This window comes from Diospyros lotus, chromosome 13, assembly GCF_014633365.1.
Source record: "Diospyros lotus cultivar Yz01 chromosome 13, ASM1463336v1, whole genome shotgun sequence".
Lineage (NCBI taxonomy): Eukaryota > Viridiplantae > Streptophyta > Magnoliopsida > Ericales > Ebenaceae > Diospyros > Diospyros lotus.
The window spans coordinates 8905307-8923166 of record NC_068350.1 but is presented as its reverse complement, the minus strand read 5'-3'; the positions used below and the strand labels follow the sequence as shown (position 1 = coordinate 8923166).

Here is a 17860-nt window from a genome sequence, read left to right as displayed (position 1 = left end):
ACGCCGTACGTCACCGGAGAAGTTGGGTCTTTTCCGGAGAAGGTGATCGTCGGACTGACTGCCATGGGAGGGACAGGGACAGGGAAGAGAGAGAGAGAGAACAGGTTTAAACTGGAGGGCAAAAAGGTCAATCCACGCAATAAATTAACTGTAGGGGAGATTTCTGTTATTTCTAATATATATGGGGTGTGCTTGTGTTTTACCCAAAGTTCAGGGGTGCTCGGTGTAATTTACCCCGTATTAATAATAAAGAGAGTGATTTGGGGAAGAAAGGAGGAGGAAGAAGAAGAAGAAGATGAGGATCGTCAAGACCATTGATTCTTCTCAGAACCCCACTCTCTGTGGATTCTGGGTCGTTGAAGCTTATCCCAAAAGGTGCTCCTCCAAGATCCCCTCCGATTTAGTCCTCTTTCTGGGCCTTGGCTTCATAGATTGGTAATATTTTTCCGCTAGGGCCTTTTAGATTTTGTGAATCTCATCTCTTTCTTTTCTGGTCTGTAATATTTTGGGGACTGGAAATTTCCTTATGGAGGTTCTTGGATTGAGTTTGTATATCTCTAGAGTCTTCTCCCAAATATGGACAGGGATTGAAGGGATTTACGATTTAATTTAGTGTTTGTTCTAGGATTCAATAGGTTTTTGTCTATTTTTGATAATTTGGGGTTTCTAAATCTAGTTTTATTTCCCTGATTTCGTAGTTATCGATGGTTAATAAACTATTTCTTTCAGCAGTTGATGGGTTGAGGTGTTCGAAAATTTCCGATTTTTGTGGACTTTAACGTGGGGTTTTGTGGGAAAAAAAATACTATTTTGAAGAATACGTATAGGTTTTATTGGGGATGGACAGGGAGGGGATATGGCCAGTGATATGGTAGTGGTGTTTATAAGATTTTTATTTTGTTGAGTTGCTCGGTGGATGAAAATTACAAAACCCACTAGTGAAAATTGTTCCCTAAGACCAAGGGACCCAAGGTCATTTGAAATGGTAGATTCACGTATCACAGCTTTGTCAATGGAGAATCATCACCCTTCTACCCTCTTGTCCATGGATTCAAGTGCCTCTTCATCTCATGATGAGTTGGACCTTGAGATGAATCGCCAAGGTGTACTTACCCGGCCCCCTGATATCAATTTACCTCTATCAGCTGAGCGCAGCCCACCTCCGCAGCCATGGAACTCAGACCCTTGTGAAATGCTTGATGTTGGGCTTGGTCCCCAAGTCTACGAGACAGAGAGTTTTCTCACTGCCCCCAAGGCTGGACGAAAATGTGCAAAAAGGGTTGATAGTATCTGGGGTGCCTGGTTTTTCTTTAGTTTTTACTTCAGGCCTGTTTTGAATGATAAATCCAAAGCAAAGATTGTATGTGATAGTAATGGAGTTTCAGGGTTTGATAAATTGGATCTCCATCTTGATATTTTCATGGTCCAGCACGATATGGAGAATATGTACATGTGGGTTTTCAAGGAAAGGCCCGAGAACGCACTGGGAAAAATGCAGTTAAGGAGCTATATGAATGGCCATTCTCGGCAAGGAGAGCGCCCCTTTCCATTTAGTGTTGATAAGGGTTTTGTGCGATCTCACAGGATGCAAAGAAAGCATTACAGGGGTCTCTCAAATCCCCAGTGTATTCATGGAATTGAGGTTGTCAGCTCCCCTAATCTCGTGTGTCTCTCTGAAGATGAACGAAAAAGGTGGGTGGAACTCACAGGGAGGGATTTGAACTTTACTATCCCCCTTGAAGCTAGCAATTATAGCTCCTGGAGAAATCTCCCAAATACTGACTTCGAGCTTGAAAGACCACCTGCTTCAATTAAGAGCAACCCAAATCCCAACCCAAAGAAACTGCTTAATGGATCTGGGCTGAATTTGTCAACTCAGCCGTCTAACATCAGCAATGGTGATCGAATGGACTTATCACCTGTCAACAAGAGGCAGAAGGACTTCTTCCCACATGGGAATGATGATGAATGTTTCTTGGCTGTTAATCCTCGTGCAGATCGTGTTCCAGAAGTGGAAATTCACCCACATGAGCCACGCTGGTTGAGTGACTTCAGTGGGGTGATGAGAAATGTTTATGGGCCCGTCACAGCTGCAAAAACAGTTTATGAGGATGAAGAGGGTTATTTGATCATCATCAGCTTGCCCTTTGTGGATCTCCAAAGGGTGAAAGTTTCTTGGAGGAACACTGTCACTCATGGGATCATTAAACTATCTTGTTCAAGCACTTCTCGCATGCCATTTATCAAGAGACGTGACAGGACTTTCAAGCTTACAGATCCATCTTCAGAGCACTGTCCTCCAGGGGAATTTGTCAGAGAGATCCCACTTTCAACTCGAATTCCTGAAGATGCTAATATAGAAGCGTATTATGATGGGCCAGGATCAGGGCTTGAGATCATGGTGCCAAAACTCCGAGAGGGGCCAGAAGAGCACGAGGTTCGTGTTTGCCTTCATCCTCATCTAGTGAAAAATGATCTTATGTTGGCCTGATGGGCAGTTCCTAGCAAACTGTAAGGGTGATGCTTCATTCTTCACTAACTCTGTACTGCATAGTTGAATCTATGGGAAAACAGGCATCTCACAACCATTTTGGATATTAGTTCACTAATTGCTAGTGGTTGCTTCTCCCATGCTTTTGATTGTAATAAACTTTCCATATTTAATCTTAAATTGTCTGTTTTTATGCCGTTATCCTTGAATACTTTTGGTATTTAAAATGGACTTGATTTTTATTCCTTTAGTAACAATATAGCCTCATTGAACTGATGTATACTATGGCAGTGTAATTGCGTGATGCTTCTTCTCATGGAAAACATTTAATGAAATCTTTAATTGTTGAAAAAACATCTTAGAAAATTTGCCTTACATATTATTCTTTTTTGCACTCCTGTTTGTCTTCTTTTTATCTGTCTTCAACTTGAGCTGCATTCTTTTACCGGAATACTTCCAGCTATCTTCTGCTCTACTTCTCAAGTTCCAGGTAGCTTCTTGATCCCCATTCTTTAGCACATACCATGCAAGGAGGATAGTAGGATCTGTCCTTTATCACAGTAGTTCTGTTTTATTTTCTCCTTCCAAGTCAATTTTTACTCAGAAGCTGTTGAAACTTGTTCTGTAGAATAATTCTCTCCCTTGCCTTCATTCATTGCTGGGCCCCTTGTTTTATTTCAGGGAGATGTTCTACCATTTGGGCCAACCCCAGATAGTGGGATTAAGCTTTGATATGCTGTTTTTGTTTCTGTTTAGATGTTTTCCAATTTGGCTTGTCTAGAATGCTCGGAATAAAGTGATGGGTGTGGATTATTCCAGCATGATCATGATAAGAGGAAGGTACTTTAGGAAGCATCCCACTTGAAGTATTATTCCTTAAACTTTGGGAAAGGAGAATTCAGAAAGGTGACGATATTGATAGCTTTAGCAGAGATCAAAACAAAGTCCAAGACATGATCTCCATGCAACTGTGGAGTTCCTTGATTCTTTTACAGATTGTCTGTCTTTTTCGGTGGGTCTGGCCACCACACCTGTTATGTTGGTGTAAAAATTAAAATTAGATAGGGTTTTTCAGTTTATCTTCTTATTTTTATTTCTTTGTTTATTTTTTGGGGGGTAGGAGGGTTTACTTTTCTGTTTCTTTCTTTCTTTTTCTTTTTTTAAAAAAAATAAATAAAGGTTTTATGAGGTGACTGGTGAAAATAATGTTTTTGAGTTGTTAGGGAATTGAAAAAAGGATGAGAATTTGGATGGATTTTTAAGTTTGAGCTATGTCTAAGGATGGCAATTGGGGTTGGGTCAGCCCCACCCGATCCAATCCATTTAAGGCTATTAAATGGGTAGGAGGTGGGTATGGAGGCTATTGGAGTATTACCCCAGAAACTGGTTGGCTGGGGGACAAAAGCCTGTTAAGGACCCGTTAACCCCTGCTTCCATTTTAATTGGAAAACTTTCCCCATAATTGTTGATATCTACAAGATTGCCATTCAATTTAAAAAGAGGCATCCACATGTTTAGGTTTTCAGACCTTTTCTTCAACCTTGGTTTTATCTCACAGGGAGCAGTGTTTCTTTGACCTGTCCTCAACCTTGATTTGTGCCTCCATTTGGCTTTTCTTCATCTGATCAGAGTTTCATCAACGACACATCAATTACCTGCAAATTACCATTGTCACCATTCATCATTGTGAGGCACATCTTCAACAGGGATTATCTCAAAGGTAATAATTTTATTTTTGTGATTTTTATACTTCTGATGTGAATATTCAAATCTGGCATGTATTCATGTAGATCTATGGTTGAATACATTTTTTCTCTTTCTATTTTTGTCCCTGCTCCTCAGTTCTGGACCTGACGTTTTCCTATTTTGATTTTTGTTAATATTTAGAATTTTAGATCTGTTTCTTCTTTTTTGGGATAGAGATACTGTGTTGTGTAAGTTTAAAAATTTATGATGCTCTTGTTGGTTCTAATCAACTCTTACTGGAAATGGTTTTTGGGTTTTGTATAATTAATATCTCAGTTTCAATCAGTGCTTTGCTAGTGTTGGTTGTGTCCATAGTTCTAAAAACAGAGCAAGCATTTATATGGGTCTGGTCTGCACATTTTATTACGGTTACCTTTTCTTCTCATTTTTTTAAAAATTAAATTGCACGTGGAAAAGATGCATCCTCATAATGAACTTATTTTCGCATAACACTTTTGAAAATTGCTAAGAAACATATAATATGGTTTAGATATTACTTGATTCTTAGTGTTTTGGTTAGAAACATTTAATCTGATTGTTGGAATCTTAATCTTATAATCTATGGATGTTGATATTTACATGTTCTACAGGGTAGTTTCTTGTCTATAATTTAATTTTGCATCTGCATGAGAGCTGCAAGATATACCTGCCAAATTTGTTGCTCTTCAAGTTGGATGTTGTATTTTCATGTTAGTTAAACTGAGCTCTGGCATTAATTCTTCCAACCTTAGTTTTTTTTTTTTTTAACTATATATGGTGCTGGCATCATTACTGTTACTAATTTTAGTCTTCCCCTCAAGTGGACAAGCATCATGAGCAAAACCATTAAAGTGGAGCAGAAATTGCATCCCGAAATTATATGCAGCAGGAGCCAGCAACATCCAGCAGAGCAAACCATTTAGTGGAACCGAAACCCACTCGAGCCAAAGAAAAATGAAGCCTACAGCAGCACACTGGCAATCAGAAAATCTGTGGCAGCTATATTTTTTTTCTCCAATATAGCTGCATAAGATTTCTTTCTTTTGGGATCACAGTAAAGATGGGTCCACTTGAGGTGGCATTAGGTGAGAATGTGGATGTCCATTTGGAATTATGGTGTACTGACATTTAGTTCTGTTTATATGTTGTTATAATAATAATAGTACGGAAAAAAATGATCATTTTGTATTGCAGTCTGTGATCTATTCAGGTGTTTAGTATTCACATACAGAACGTCGAGGAAGGAGGAAGTTGGAAGTAGGAGTTAACCTGGTAGGTCTTGTATCCTAAAATCTTATCCCAATTTTTTTGGATTTATTAGTTATGCTTATTGTTGAACTATTGATTGCCATAAGTAAATGACACAGTAGGAAGACTGGCATCTATATATTTCCATTGCAAATTCCTGTGTTTTGACCATGCATTTTTCAAACACTTGTAAATGTATTTGCTAGATAGATATCCATATTATCTGCAGCCTGAGCAAAAACTATCATATTTGAACTGCACAGTTAATTCTGCTATCACATTTGAATACACACACACACACGTATTAGGATTTGTACCTTAGATATTTATAGCTTGCGATATGCAACACAGAAAAATGGATGTTATGTTGTTAGGCTGATCGATGGGCATTTCTTAGCAAACGGTAAGGGTGGGTGATGCTTCGTTATTCTTTCACTAACTCTGAACTGCACAGTTAATTCCGTTAAATTGGTATCTATCATTCCATCTAAAAACAAACTTATGCTTACTCTCAACGGAATCTATTATGCGAAAACTGACATCTCTCACCCATTTTGCATAAAATAATGTTATTTGGTACTATTTCATAATCCTAGTTCCTAAATGCTAGTCTTAATGCATGAAATGTCCAAAGTATCGTTGCATTAGTTTTAGTTTTAACAATCAAGATGGATGTTAAAATCAATGTAAAGATTATTTTAGACCTTTCATATTGTAAGACTAATCTTACAATATGATTAAGAATAGCATTATATTCGTTTGGATAGGATATTATGGTGAATTATTAGGTCACCAGTCGTTGCTTTTTTAATGGTTTCTTTGGATTGTAGTTAACCTTGCCTTGATTATTTTACTAGTTTTGATATTGAAACTGAACTTGACTTTTATTCCTCAACAGTTAAAATGTAGCCTCTCACTGCACTTGGCGGCTGACACACACACACACACACACACTACTAATACCATACTATAGCAGCATAATTGCTTCTCATGTTGCTTTTTTCTTCCTTTTTTTTTTGGGGGGGGGGGGGGGGGGGGGGGTTTATTTAGTGTGTATTTTATATAGTTACTCAATACATATTTAAAAAATAATAATTGGGAGTTTTCATTGTGAAAATGGTGGCAGAATATATATATTTGTAATCTCTTGGCATTTTAATTTGATTTGTTTGGTTTAATATTTTGTATCTTAAATTATGGGTCATTTGGCAGTAGTCTTTTATATTATCATGTTTAATTTGGCAAGGGATTAAGACAATCAACCACCGCTGGCGCATGTATAAATGCACAAAATGATGAGATTTGGCTATTAATTAATTAATTAATTATTGGGTTTAGAATATTAATTAATTAGATAGAAGATTGAATTATTCTTGTGATTAATGTCCTCCCCTTCCAACACATCAGAAATGCACGAATAATATAATCTCAATCCGATCTTCTTCCGGGAGATTGAATGAAAGAATGGATATTGGCGGCGGCGCCGTTTTCTTGGAGGAGGAGAAGTGGTCGGCAGACAGTCGCATATGTTGACAACTACTACTACTTCCTGGGGGTGTTTTTTAGTATAGTATGATAATAATGGAATGGAATTAATTAAGTAGTGATAAGCAGCGGCCATCCATCCTATATCACGTGTTCGTAGTACCATCACAATGTCTTGCCAAATCTTCTTCTATTCACTGGCAGGCAAAAAGATCTGCACCCACAAATCTCTCTCTTCAAATCCGAAGAAGATTTTGATCAAGGCTCTTGCCCAATAAACTTTGACTTGTGTAAGGGGTGAGATCTCAATATGATATGTTCAGATATCTGATACCCAAAGACTCAATACGCACTAACTTAAACATTGAAGGTTGTAACGGAGCCTTGTCCTTGAGATAATTCACTTAGACTTAACCGAATTAACATAAAGAAGCCCATTTGCCCTTTTAAACTTGTATTTGGTCAAATTTATTTCCATATGCAAGTCAAGTGGTTGTTGCTTCTTGGTTTTCATTTTTTCCTTTTAGAATCTATATATATATATATATATGTTAACAATAAGTTGTATGAATCATAATATTTTGGTGTGTCGTAGGTTTTTATTAAGTTATTAAATTTAATATAATTTTATAGACATTGGAACTGAGATTGGACCTAATTCAAATCCATACAAATAAATTTTTTTTGAGTTGAGTTTTTGTTGATTTTTTGCTTTAAGATTTGGTCAGCTCTAGTTTCAAAATTTTAGACACCGATAGCAAGTAGTTCTTCTAGTATTGAGTTTATATAAAACATGAAGAATCTATTCCACTCATAAACAACATGAACCAACTTCGAAGGGCTTGTCAAAATTAACTTGATTTGATGCAAGCTTTAGGAAAGAGCAAGTTCAAGTTCTGCCATAAGCTTGAGGGAAGGTGGTAGCCTACTTCACGATTGAAGTCGTGGTCTTATCAATAATTATGTATGAGACCTTGGACTAGGGAAGCAAGCTCTAACCATTAAGCCTCAAGAATCATTGAGGTCGCTTAAGAACCATTAACCATAATCATGATGTATGAGACCTTGAACAAAGGATGATGGGTGACCACTCGCTTAAGAATCATTGAGCTGGAGGTGGAGGTGGAGGTCGTCCTAGCCCAGGAGGCAGGTTCTTGGGCTTGGGCTTAATGGAGCAATGTAAGTACTAGTAGTACTACTGGCGGGGGCGCTAGTCTCTTTGAATCAGATTCCTTTCATGACTTGACCGTCCAACGCTTGAGGACATTAGAGCAGAGAATCTTCCGGCCGTACTACAAAATACACCATTATCAGATCATCATGTAATAAATTACAACCCACTGAAAAATTCCAAAATAATATATGATATGATATGCTGCTGGAGCACTTGCCTGCCTAGCCATCTAGTTAATGTTCAATATAGAGAATTGGGGGGGGGGGGGAGGGAATCCCATTAGAGCTGTTTTTAATAAATAGGTATATATTCTTGGTATAGTTGATGATTGGCCTCATCTCAATAATAATATTATGAGAGATGATGTACCTATAGATAATTGGGATTGTTTGTTCATGGAATGTTTCGCACCTTAATAATTAAAACAATTGTCTATAATTATGAGGATTAAAAATATTGAGTCCCCAAAATACAGGTCAAGTGATTAGATCATGATAAGTTTGAATTTGGATCAGTAAGTCATAAGTTTAATTTTTTACCTTGTACAGTGAAACAAAATCTCTACGTATGATTTATCTGTTCTGTCGAAATTGAGAGCATGAGTAACAAGGAATCATGCAAAGACACTAATATGAAAGATTGAAAATGTTGACAGTTTTGTTGGTGCAAATTAAAGCCCTGGTGAGAGAGTTTGTAATTTTTTTACATGCAAAAGCTATATATCATTGTTCGCGCAAGGATGTCCACCCCAAGAATTGTGCAAATGAATAAAATATACTAAAAACTCGCTATCAGTCTATAAACAAAATAATAATAATAATAATTAAAAATAATATTGTGTATTGATTTGAAGTTTTATTATGTTACGCCAATCTATATATACATATATATAACTAGAATTGCAGCACTGTTTATTAGGCCACCATACCATACAACTCGATACATGTTTAACCATTTAGGTTACGTTCTCTTTACTGTTTTTAAGTCATTTTTAATTTTTAATTTTTTAAAATAATAAAAACACGTTCTCTTTATTATTTTTAAAAATAAAAAAAATTATAAATAAAATTCAAAACAATAAAAGGTTATTTTGAGTATTTTCAACCAAAATAAACTTAAAACTCAAAACACATTTATTTATTTATTTATTCATATTTTATTATTATAATGAAAAAGATATTATAAAATTCATTAACTTTAAAATGTATATATTTTTTAATAATATATTAATATTAAATATTTTTAATTTATTAAATAAAATATAATTAAAAATTTATTTTTAAAATTTTAAAGAAAACATGTTTTCTGATTTTTTATTTTAAAGAATAGTTTTTCAAAATAATAAAGAGAACGTGTTTTCAATTTTTTAAAAATAGATTATCAAAACAGAAAATTAAAATGAATTCAAAATTTAAAATTAAAAAGTAAAAAATGCAGCCTTAATTTTTACTGACTCCCTTCCCTTGATTAACTTAATAACTAAATTCGGACTCATAGTACGCACGCATCTATGTGATGAAATTAATTATAATATCTTAGTCAATGTTGCTGCCTGCGAGAGTACGGATCTTTGGGCCATGGCCTCCGTCTTGGCCGGCCCTGCTGCTTCCTTATCCTCGACATGACCATGTTGAGGTGGTTTACTAGGAATAATGACAACGAGTCGAGTCGGGGTGGGTATTTGATCCCTGTTCCAATTAAAATAGAGCAAAGGTTAGACTTTGGATGGATCTAATTAACTCTTAACCAAATCATATTATCAAAAGTGCTATCATATTTTTTTGCTACTCTTTAACTCATTAAAAATTAGAAGGTTTTGTCAATGCAAAAAGGGTACTGCTAACTTCCATGATTCATTTTAATTTAAAAAATATTGTTGAGAATTAGTATGTACCAGGTGATGGATGATACAGTGACACATTTTGCAGTATTTGAACATCTTGGACCAGTTTTGACTTGAACACATACGTTTGACATTGATGGTGGACGAAGGAACAATGGACGGCTTTAAGAAATGATATCATTAGTTTCGAATTCGCAACAGAAATGGCAATTAGGGTAATATTCCAACATAATGATTTGGTTGGTCTATTCACTATGCCATTATAGCCAATCATCGTACAAATATCGCTAATATATGATTGTTTTATTTAAAATTATATAAAAATATCATTTTCACACACTAGTTGAAGGACATGCGAGTACTGCCTAAAATTTTATATTCGAACAATATAATAGCGTCTTGAATTTCACTACACTACAATAGTAAATATTCTTAAAATTGTTATTGCTACATCGAGGAAAGGGATCCATTCCCTAGTGTATTGATGACGATAATGAAATTATTATTTTGTAATTACTCAAAGCGTAGAAATAATCTCTTAAGACAAAAATAGATATAATAATATAAAAATACGTAAAAAAATCGATCATTTCCCCGCTCTCACAGACCAAAACAGTGAAAGAATTAGCCGTTTGACTAGGAAGGTATCTCGTGTAGCTTATAGATCACAGGTGCTGAATAATTTAAGATGGGACAGAGGAAGACTCATTCAAAATGAGAGAAGACTAATTAACTATGATCTTCTACTTTTATAGGTAAGGAAACTATGTCAAATATATGCTAGAAATGCTTCAGAGGGGGGATCAGTCTCCCGGTGAAGGCTTCTTTCTCTGGCCCAGGCAGCAAAACCGCAACTGCATTGGGGGCAATATCTAGAGGCAAGCCCTAAGCAGAAACAGGAGCCAAGCCTCTCCAGAGCATCAAACTCATGCCAGTAAAGCAATATTGTCGATAACAAACTCTTCAATTGCATTAAACTGCAACCCATATTACTGTAATTAGCTATAAGAGAAAGTAAGAATTTGGGAGAGGCCCCGGTTAAGGCTCGGTAAAGTCCCATTTCGTAATGCCTGCAGAGAGAGTGCACTACATGGAAAGCGCGATAAAAGTGATGGAAATAGCACTGTCTTCGTGGGCTTCCTTCCCAGTTGGAGTTATCGATCAGGAGGAGCTCAGTGAGGTTTTACGGCAATAGGAAGTACAACTCGGCCTAAATCTAGAGTAAGCACAGTGCTTCCTACGTTCTGATGCAAGAACAGCTCCACCAAGGCGAAGGGAGAACGTCTTAACAAGTTACTTGCGTCCCTTGGAACCACTAACCAAAACCATAAAGATGTGGCAGCATTTTTCTTCCTGTTCTCCATGAAACCCCTTCAAGATGACGCAGATATTTTTCAGAAAGATCGATCAACAGATTCATTAGAAGAACCCCAATGTGGCTTCAAAAGGATCTGCAGGAGTTCGTGCAGAAGACCAAAGAAGGAAAAACTGATATTCACATTCAAGTGTTCGCTTTCTTTAGGTCTTGCAGTGTTCCTTGGTTTGATGTTCAATAAAGAGAATGGGTACTGGGCGGGCCTAACCATTGCCATAAGCTTTGCAAAAGGAGGACAAGCAACATTTACAGTTGCATATGCCCTAGCAGAAGGAACACCGCTGGGATCAGTATATGGTGTGCTCTGTTGCTTTTTCTTCAAACTGATTGCTAAAGTAAAGGTGCTAGCCCTTCTACCTTGGATAATCTTTACCAGTTTCTTAAGGCATAGCCAGATGTATGGTCAAGCTGGTGGGATTTCAGCAGCTATATGAGCACTATTGATCCTAGGAAGGAAGACTTAAGGTCCACCAGCTGAATTTGCTATCGCTAGACTCACAAAGGCTGTCATTGGATTAATATGTTCCATCATAGTTGAGCTTCTCTTGCAGCCCACAAGAGCGGCAGCTCTAGCAAAAGTTCATCTCTCACAGAACTGAGTGAATGCATCAAGTAGGGTTTTCTTCCAACCAAAAAGAACCTCCAGTCATTCCCACATTGAGAGAAAAGCAAGAGAAGCTAAAACCTCAGGTCTAGGAGTTAGAGAAGCTTGCTAAAGAAGCTGAGATGGAGCCTAATTTTTGGTTCCTGCCATTTCATGCTGCTTGTTATGATAGGTTGCTCAAGTCTATATCCAAGATGATGGATCTTATGCTCTTTATGGCCTGCAGAATAGAGTTCCAAATAGAAACATCACAGAGATGTGAACTAGCTTGGAAGGAGTTTCAAGAAGAGATAAACAATGATCCAGAGCATTTCAAGGAAAACACTTATTCCTCATTGGAGCATCTCAAAAATGTCAATTTGGAAATCCAAGCCAGGCAAATATATGACAACTTTGAATTGGGAAAATTACATATAGATACATGCAGAATGCACACAGATGAGGAAGAGGATGATAATATCATAAGTTCCTTCCTTCAGTACTCAAGGATGATAATAACATCTGGGTTGAAGAAGGAAAAGACAGAACTAAGGGCCTAATAGTTTTTTGTTTGAGCGACATTTTGCATCACTGATTTAATGAGAGAAACAAAAGAAATTTGGAAAGGAAGAAAAGAATTGGTTCAGTGGGAGAATCTTTCAAATCACATAAATTTCTAGGAAGTTACTGGTAAGATCAATGCTCTGCATCTGGAGTAACTTAGCACCAGGACCACTTCAAAATTTTGTTGTGACAGAAGGACAACTACCTGTAGAAGATTGGTGCTACAGAAAAACCATAGAATTGGGGCTGCCTCTACTCAAAATTCAGTCAAATCCAATCCTAAACTAGCAGAGTTAGAAGATAATAATTAAACCTCAGTAGCAACAATGGACAACTGAAAGATTCCACATGAGAACAAACAGAACACCAGGCCAGTAAGAAGACTTCACATCTTGTCCAAGGTGTATTGAAGTCCTCCAAAGTGGCAACCACCACTTCAAAAACCTGGAAATATTATTGCTGGTGCACGTGTAGAAAGAGGGTGTGTGTGTGTGTGTTTGCATGTAAATCATAGAAGAGTAGGAATAAAAGGTGAAAGTTTTTATGCGGCAGATGAAGTTGTACAATTCATTGTTGCAAACAGAGAATTTAGCTACCCCCAAAGTGATTCCATCTGTAAACAAGTTAAAAAAAGAAAACTAAACCGACATGATATCACCACTAAAAACGGAACCACTAGTTGCCTTCATATCTTGGATCAGCCATCACATAATGATACGCAATCACCAGCATAAAGATAAAGATACCAAGAAAATTAGCAATGAAGCCAAGGTCCTGATCGTCAACCATCTGAATGCAAGTATAGCAGACCATGTTAGAACCATTGTTAAGAAGAATACAAGAGGACCTATTAGTATCAAGTAATATCTGTCCATGCAATTTTGTTGAGATATATGCTTAAATATGAGGTACAAGATCCATGAAGATATCAATAATGACCAGAAAAACATTCAGATTCTCATTGTAGGAAATGAAAAATTATGTTCCTAACTATTGCATCAATTCACAAGCATCCGTTGCATACAATAACTGTAGGTATTACCAAAACTCCCAGAAATAACACTTCAACCAACATATTGTTACTAAGTAAAGTATCATGGGTATTTTCAATCATTTTTCCTCCATACCAAACATACAAATATTCTTCATAATGCAAAATACAGAGAGCACTATCAGGTACATTCCAGAACGCATCAGATGTAGATATCAAAAGCTTTAATTCCCTTGTTCAGGTCTGAATCCCATACTGCCGAGCCAGCATGCATGCTTGGCAAAATGGAATGCGAACAAAATGGCATGCGCATGTCCAGAACCACTAAAGCACACTAAAACATGCTATCAAAGACGGAAATCTTAAATGCTATGTGACAACCAGATGATGTTTGAAACATTAAGTGATAGAACTTTAATTTTGGTGAAAATTTTAAGTACGCATAGCTGAGGAGAATTTACTTGTTGACAGGTATGAGACCAGTGCAATGCCTTCGAAGAAATAAACTATTTCAACAAAGAAACAAGACGTAAAATTTAGGAAAAGAACGCAATCGAAGATTTTCAAGTTGGATCTTTGCACAATCAAGTAACAATCTGGAAGTTTAAATTTAAATGAAAACGGCATATCCATATGACACGATCGGAAGAGAATGAGAAACAGATCAGAGGTTCATCAAAACCCTAGAAACAACGGCAAGATCTGTAGAGATGAAATCAATCAAATTGAGGAACGAACAACGAATAAAAAATGGATGATGCAAGGAGACTTACTGTTGAGCTGCGATTGGTAGCTTGGTTTCTACTGGTATGGATCCTTTGAACGCAGATCAACGGCTGAATGACTTCGGCCTGGTGTAGCCAAGAGGGAGAAGAGAACCTATATAAACGCGTAGAGCCACTTGCAACTGGATGAAGCGAAGCAACCCGGAAGAGTGTAAAACGTCGTCGTTTAAAAGGCGGATGACTCGCGGCCTACCCAGCTTTGCACTATGCTTATAGTTTAATTTTTTTAATTATCATAATTCCTTTATTAATTCTGTTGTTATTTAAACTAGCATTAACCCAATGTGGGGAGATGTAATTAAAATAAATTTAAAAAAATAAAAAATTAAAATTAAATTTTTTATTTTAAATAACTCTAACACAACTGATAATAATTTTTTTTTTTAATATTTAGTCTTTTATCAAAATTTAAGTTTGATTAATTATTTACTATTCAATGTATTATATAGAAAACACTCTTAATTCCATATATCATTATTCAATGTGTTAAAAAATAATTAATATATTAAGTAAGTTGGTACTTAGCATTGTCTTTGTCAATATCCTCTCCAATTATATTTTTAATAAAATTAAAAAAAAATTATCAATTATAAAAATATAAATAATTACATAATCAACTTTATACTCATCAAACAATTTATAATCAACTTTATACTTACCAAACAATTTATAATCAACTATACTCAAAATAATCAACTACACTCAAAATATTAGATAAAATTTTGTATTGAAAATTTTTATCTTGAAAGTTAATTTCTGCAATGATAACAAAATATTGAAAATATGAATTTTGATTCTTTTTTTTTCACAATCTATTAATTTTCTTTCATAGTCTTGAAAATGTGATATCTTACATCCTAATTAGTATTGAAAAACCTAAACATTAGTCTTGAAAATATAATATCTTAAATATTAATTAATATTGAAAAACTCATGCAATAGTCTTGTATTAAATTAAAAATAGTGATTAATTAATTATCAAAATAAAATTATTTATTATATTATATATTTAGTAAAAAATTATAAATATAATATAAATTAAAACTAAAAAATGTGGAGAAGCATGAAGTTTTCAATGCTAATTAAAAATTCTCTTACATTTTTAATTTTTGATATTGAAATTTAATTTTTGTAATTATAAAAAAATTTTAAAAATATGAATTTTGACTTATAAATAGAAATATAAATTAAAACTCCTAAACGTATAGATTTTCCAATACTAACTAAAAATTCTATTGAAATTTTTAATTTCTGATCATGAAATTTCTATAATGATAACAAAATTTTGAAAATATGACAAAAAATAATTTGGCAAATTAATTTTTGAAGGAAAAAATATTTTCAAACTATTATAGTTTATTTAATATATTATATAAAGAGAAGATAAGATTTTATATAGATTGACAATTTTTTATGACTTAATTAATAGTTTAAATTGTCTATTCATATTTCTCAAAAATAATATTTATTTTTAATTAATTGAGAGATTAATTAATGAGAATATATGATAGAAAATATTTATTTTTGATTAATTAATAGCATTGAAAAACCCATACAAATTTTAGAGATAAAGAACCCTCTGTCAAATTAATTCCACGAATTTTTAAGTGGGAAACTGTATGAGTCAACTTTATGCAATGACTATCTTACTTTTTTATATATAAAGATTTTAATTATTTTAAAATAAATAAATTAAAAATTAATTTATTTTATTATAACTAAATAATAAATAAAAATGGTCAATTTTTCAACGAAACCATTAATTTTTTACGACTAAAAATAATTAATTTTTCACAAAACCATTATTCTTATTCATTTTTTCTTTCACAGTTTTAACATCAATTATCATGGCCACCATAGCTTTTAGCAATACATTCCAAAACTCGTACCAACTACCACAATTATGAAGATTTTGCTTAAATCTTGTCAAACCTAGTCAGTTCTCATCGAATTGAGTTAGTTCATCTCATAAATTTTCACATTTTAATGAATTAGGAATCACCTGTCAATCTCACTATTAATAATTAGAAAATCCATCTTCTTTTACCCTATTGCCAAAATTGATTGATTTCAATTCTAGATCAAAATTGAATCTATCAATGGGCTCAATTTTATTGGGAGAAAAAGAACCAAAAAAAAAAAAAAATGGTTGAGAAAAAAAGAATACAAATAAGGTTTTGGAATCATGGCTCAAAGTGATACAATGTAATAATCGAATGAGGTAAAGGTTTCCATTGCTAAGAGAGATGGGTCAAGACAAAGAACGAATAAAAGATGATTAAATGTCAACAATGATAACCAATAACCGGAGAAGACTAATAAAGATAGTAATAAATAGTAGGGCAATACTGAGTTAGGCATGATGAAAATCAACAATAACTATGGTTATTTTGATTTATTCTATTTTTAGATATTCCTTTTTCTAAATTCAAAGGCTAAAACCTACCGAGTCTAGATCATTAGGAACCCATTAAGGGTTCGTGGTGATATTTTCTATACAACAATATTTTAAGGGTTCAAAGTTTTTTTTGTTTTTTTCTATTTATCTTACTAGAGTTTCATTAACTGAATTTAGTTTAATTAAGATTTAATGACACTGTTCAGGACAAAGGTGGTGTATCAGCTAAAAAACCAAACCACAAGTACCTGCAGAATCATTTTCAAAATAGAGAGTTTGTGCAATTAACTCAAACGACAAGGTGTTAGAGAGCAATTTTACCCAAAAGCAAAAGGAGAAAAACTCGGAAGTGAATGTGGCTGCTGGGATTCGAGCCCAGGTCTCCACGGCCACAACGTGGAATTCTTACCACTAAACTACAGCCACATCGTCGTGCTAGTCCGAGTGCAAGTCCCATTTATATTTAATTTAATTGCAATTTAATTTTCCCACACGCATTTTATACATATCATGCTTATAATTTTTATATATTGATATTTAACTACCAAATGTCACTGGTATACAACAAAATTAATCTTATTATTATCTTATAATTTTTATTTTTATTGACATTTGATTTGAATCACAAACTTAACTCATGATTCATAATATATTATTATATATTATTCAAAACTCGAGAAATGACATATGTCTTAAAGTTTAAACTTAAAACTTATATAAAGTTTTTGTTTGAATACAAGTTCAATAGATATGCAAAACTTATTCTATCTATAAATAAGTTTATAAAGTCTTAAGCTGACAAAATTATTGATGTATATTCTTAACCCCTCCCCCCCCCCCCCCCCCCCCCCCCCCCTCTCTCTCTCTCTCTGTGTATATATATATATATATTGATGTATAAGTTTGTCTACAAATAAGTTTATTGATGACAAAATTATTGATGCATAACATTAATTGAATAATCAAATAGTTAATTCACTAAGTGATACATAAGTTGAGTAACTATAATATTTAACCGAGTAATTTCTAGGAAGTTACCAGTAAGATCAATGCTCTGCATCTGGAGTAACTTAGCACCAGGACCACTTCAAAGTTTTGTTGTGACAGAAGGACAACTACCTGTAGAAGATTGGTGCTACAGAAAAACCATAGAATTGGGGCTGCCTCTACTCAAAATTCAGTCAAATCCAATCCTAAA

The 17860-nt window shown here is 34.5% G+C and overlaps 2 protein-coding genes and 1 non-coding gene across 3 annotated transcripts; 1 reads left to right on the top strand and 2 right to left on the bottom strand.

Moving 5' to 3' along the window:
• Positions 1-216: 216 nt before the first annotated feature.
• LOC127787903 (uncharacterized) lies at positions 217-2692 on the top strand. The gene has a single exon (XM_052315969.1). The coding sequence runs from the start codon at positions 917-919 to the stop codon at positions 2489-2491; it is 1575 nt and encodes a 524-aa protein (XP_052171929.1). The 5' UTR covers positions 217-916; the 3' UTR covers positions 2492-2692.
• A 10315-nt stretch (positions 2693-13007) lies between these two features.
• LOC127787906 (dolichyl-diphosphooligosaccharide--protein glycosyltransferase subunit 4A-like) lies at positions 13008-14418 on the bottom strand. The gene is made up of 2 exons (XM_052315974.1): positions 14253-14418; positions 13008-13277 (listed from the first exon to the last, which is right to left on the bottom strand). The coding sequence occupies exon 2, from the start codon at positions 13275-13277 to the stop codon at positions 13164-13166; it is 114 nt and encodes a 37-aa protein (XP_052171934.1). The 5' UTR covers positions 14253-14418; the 3' UTR covers positions 13008-13163.
• Positions 14419-17016: 2598 nt separating this feature from the next.
• Positions 17017-17088, bottom strand: TRNAH-GUG (transfer RNA histidin (anticodon GUG)). Its single transcript has one exon. It is a non-coding gene; the product is annotated as a tRNA-His (tRNA).
• Between the last annotated feature and the right edge of the window lie 772 nt (positions 17089-17860).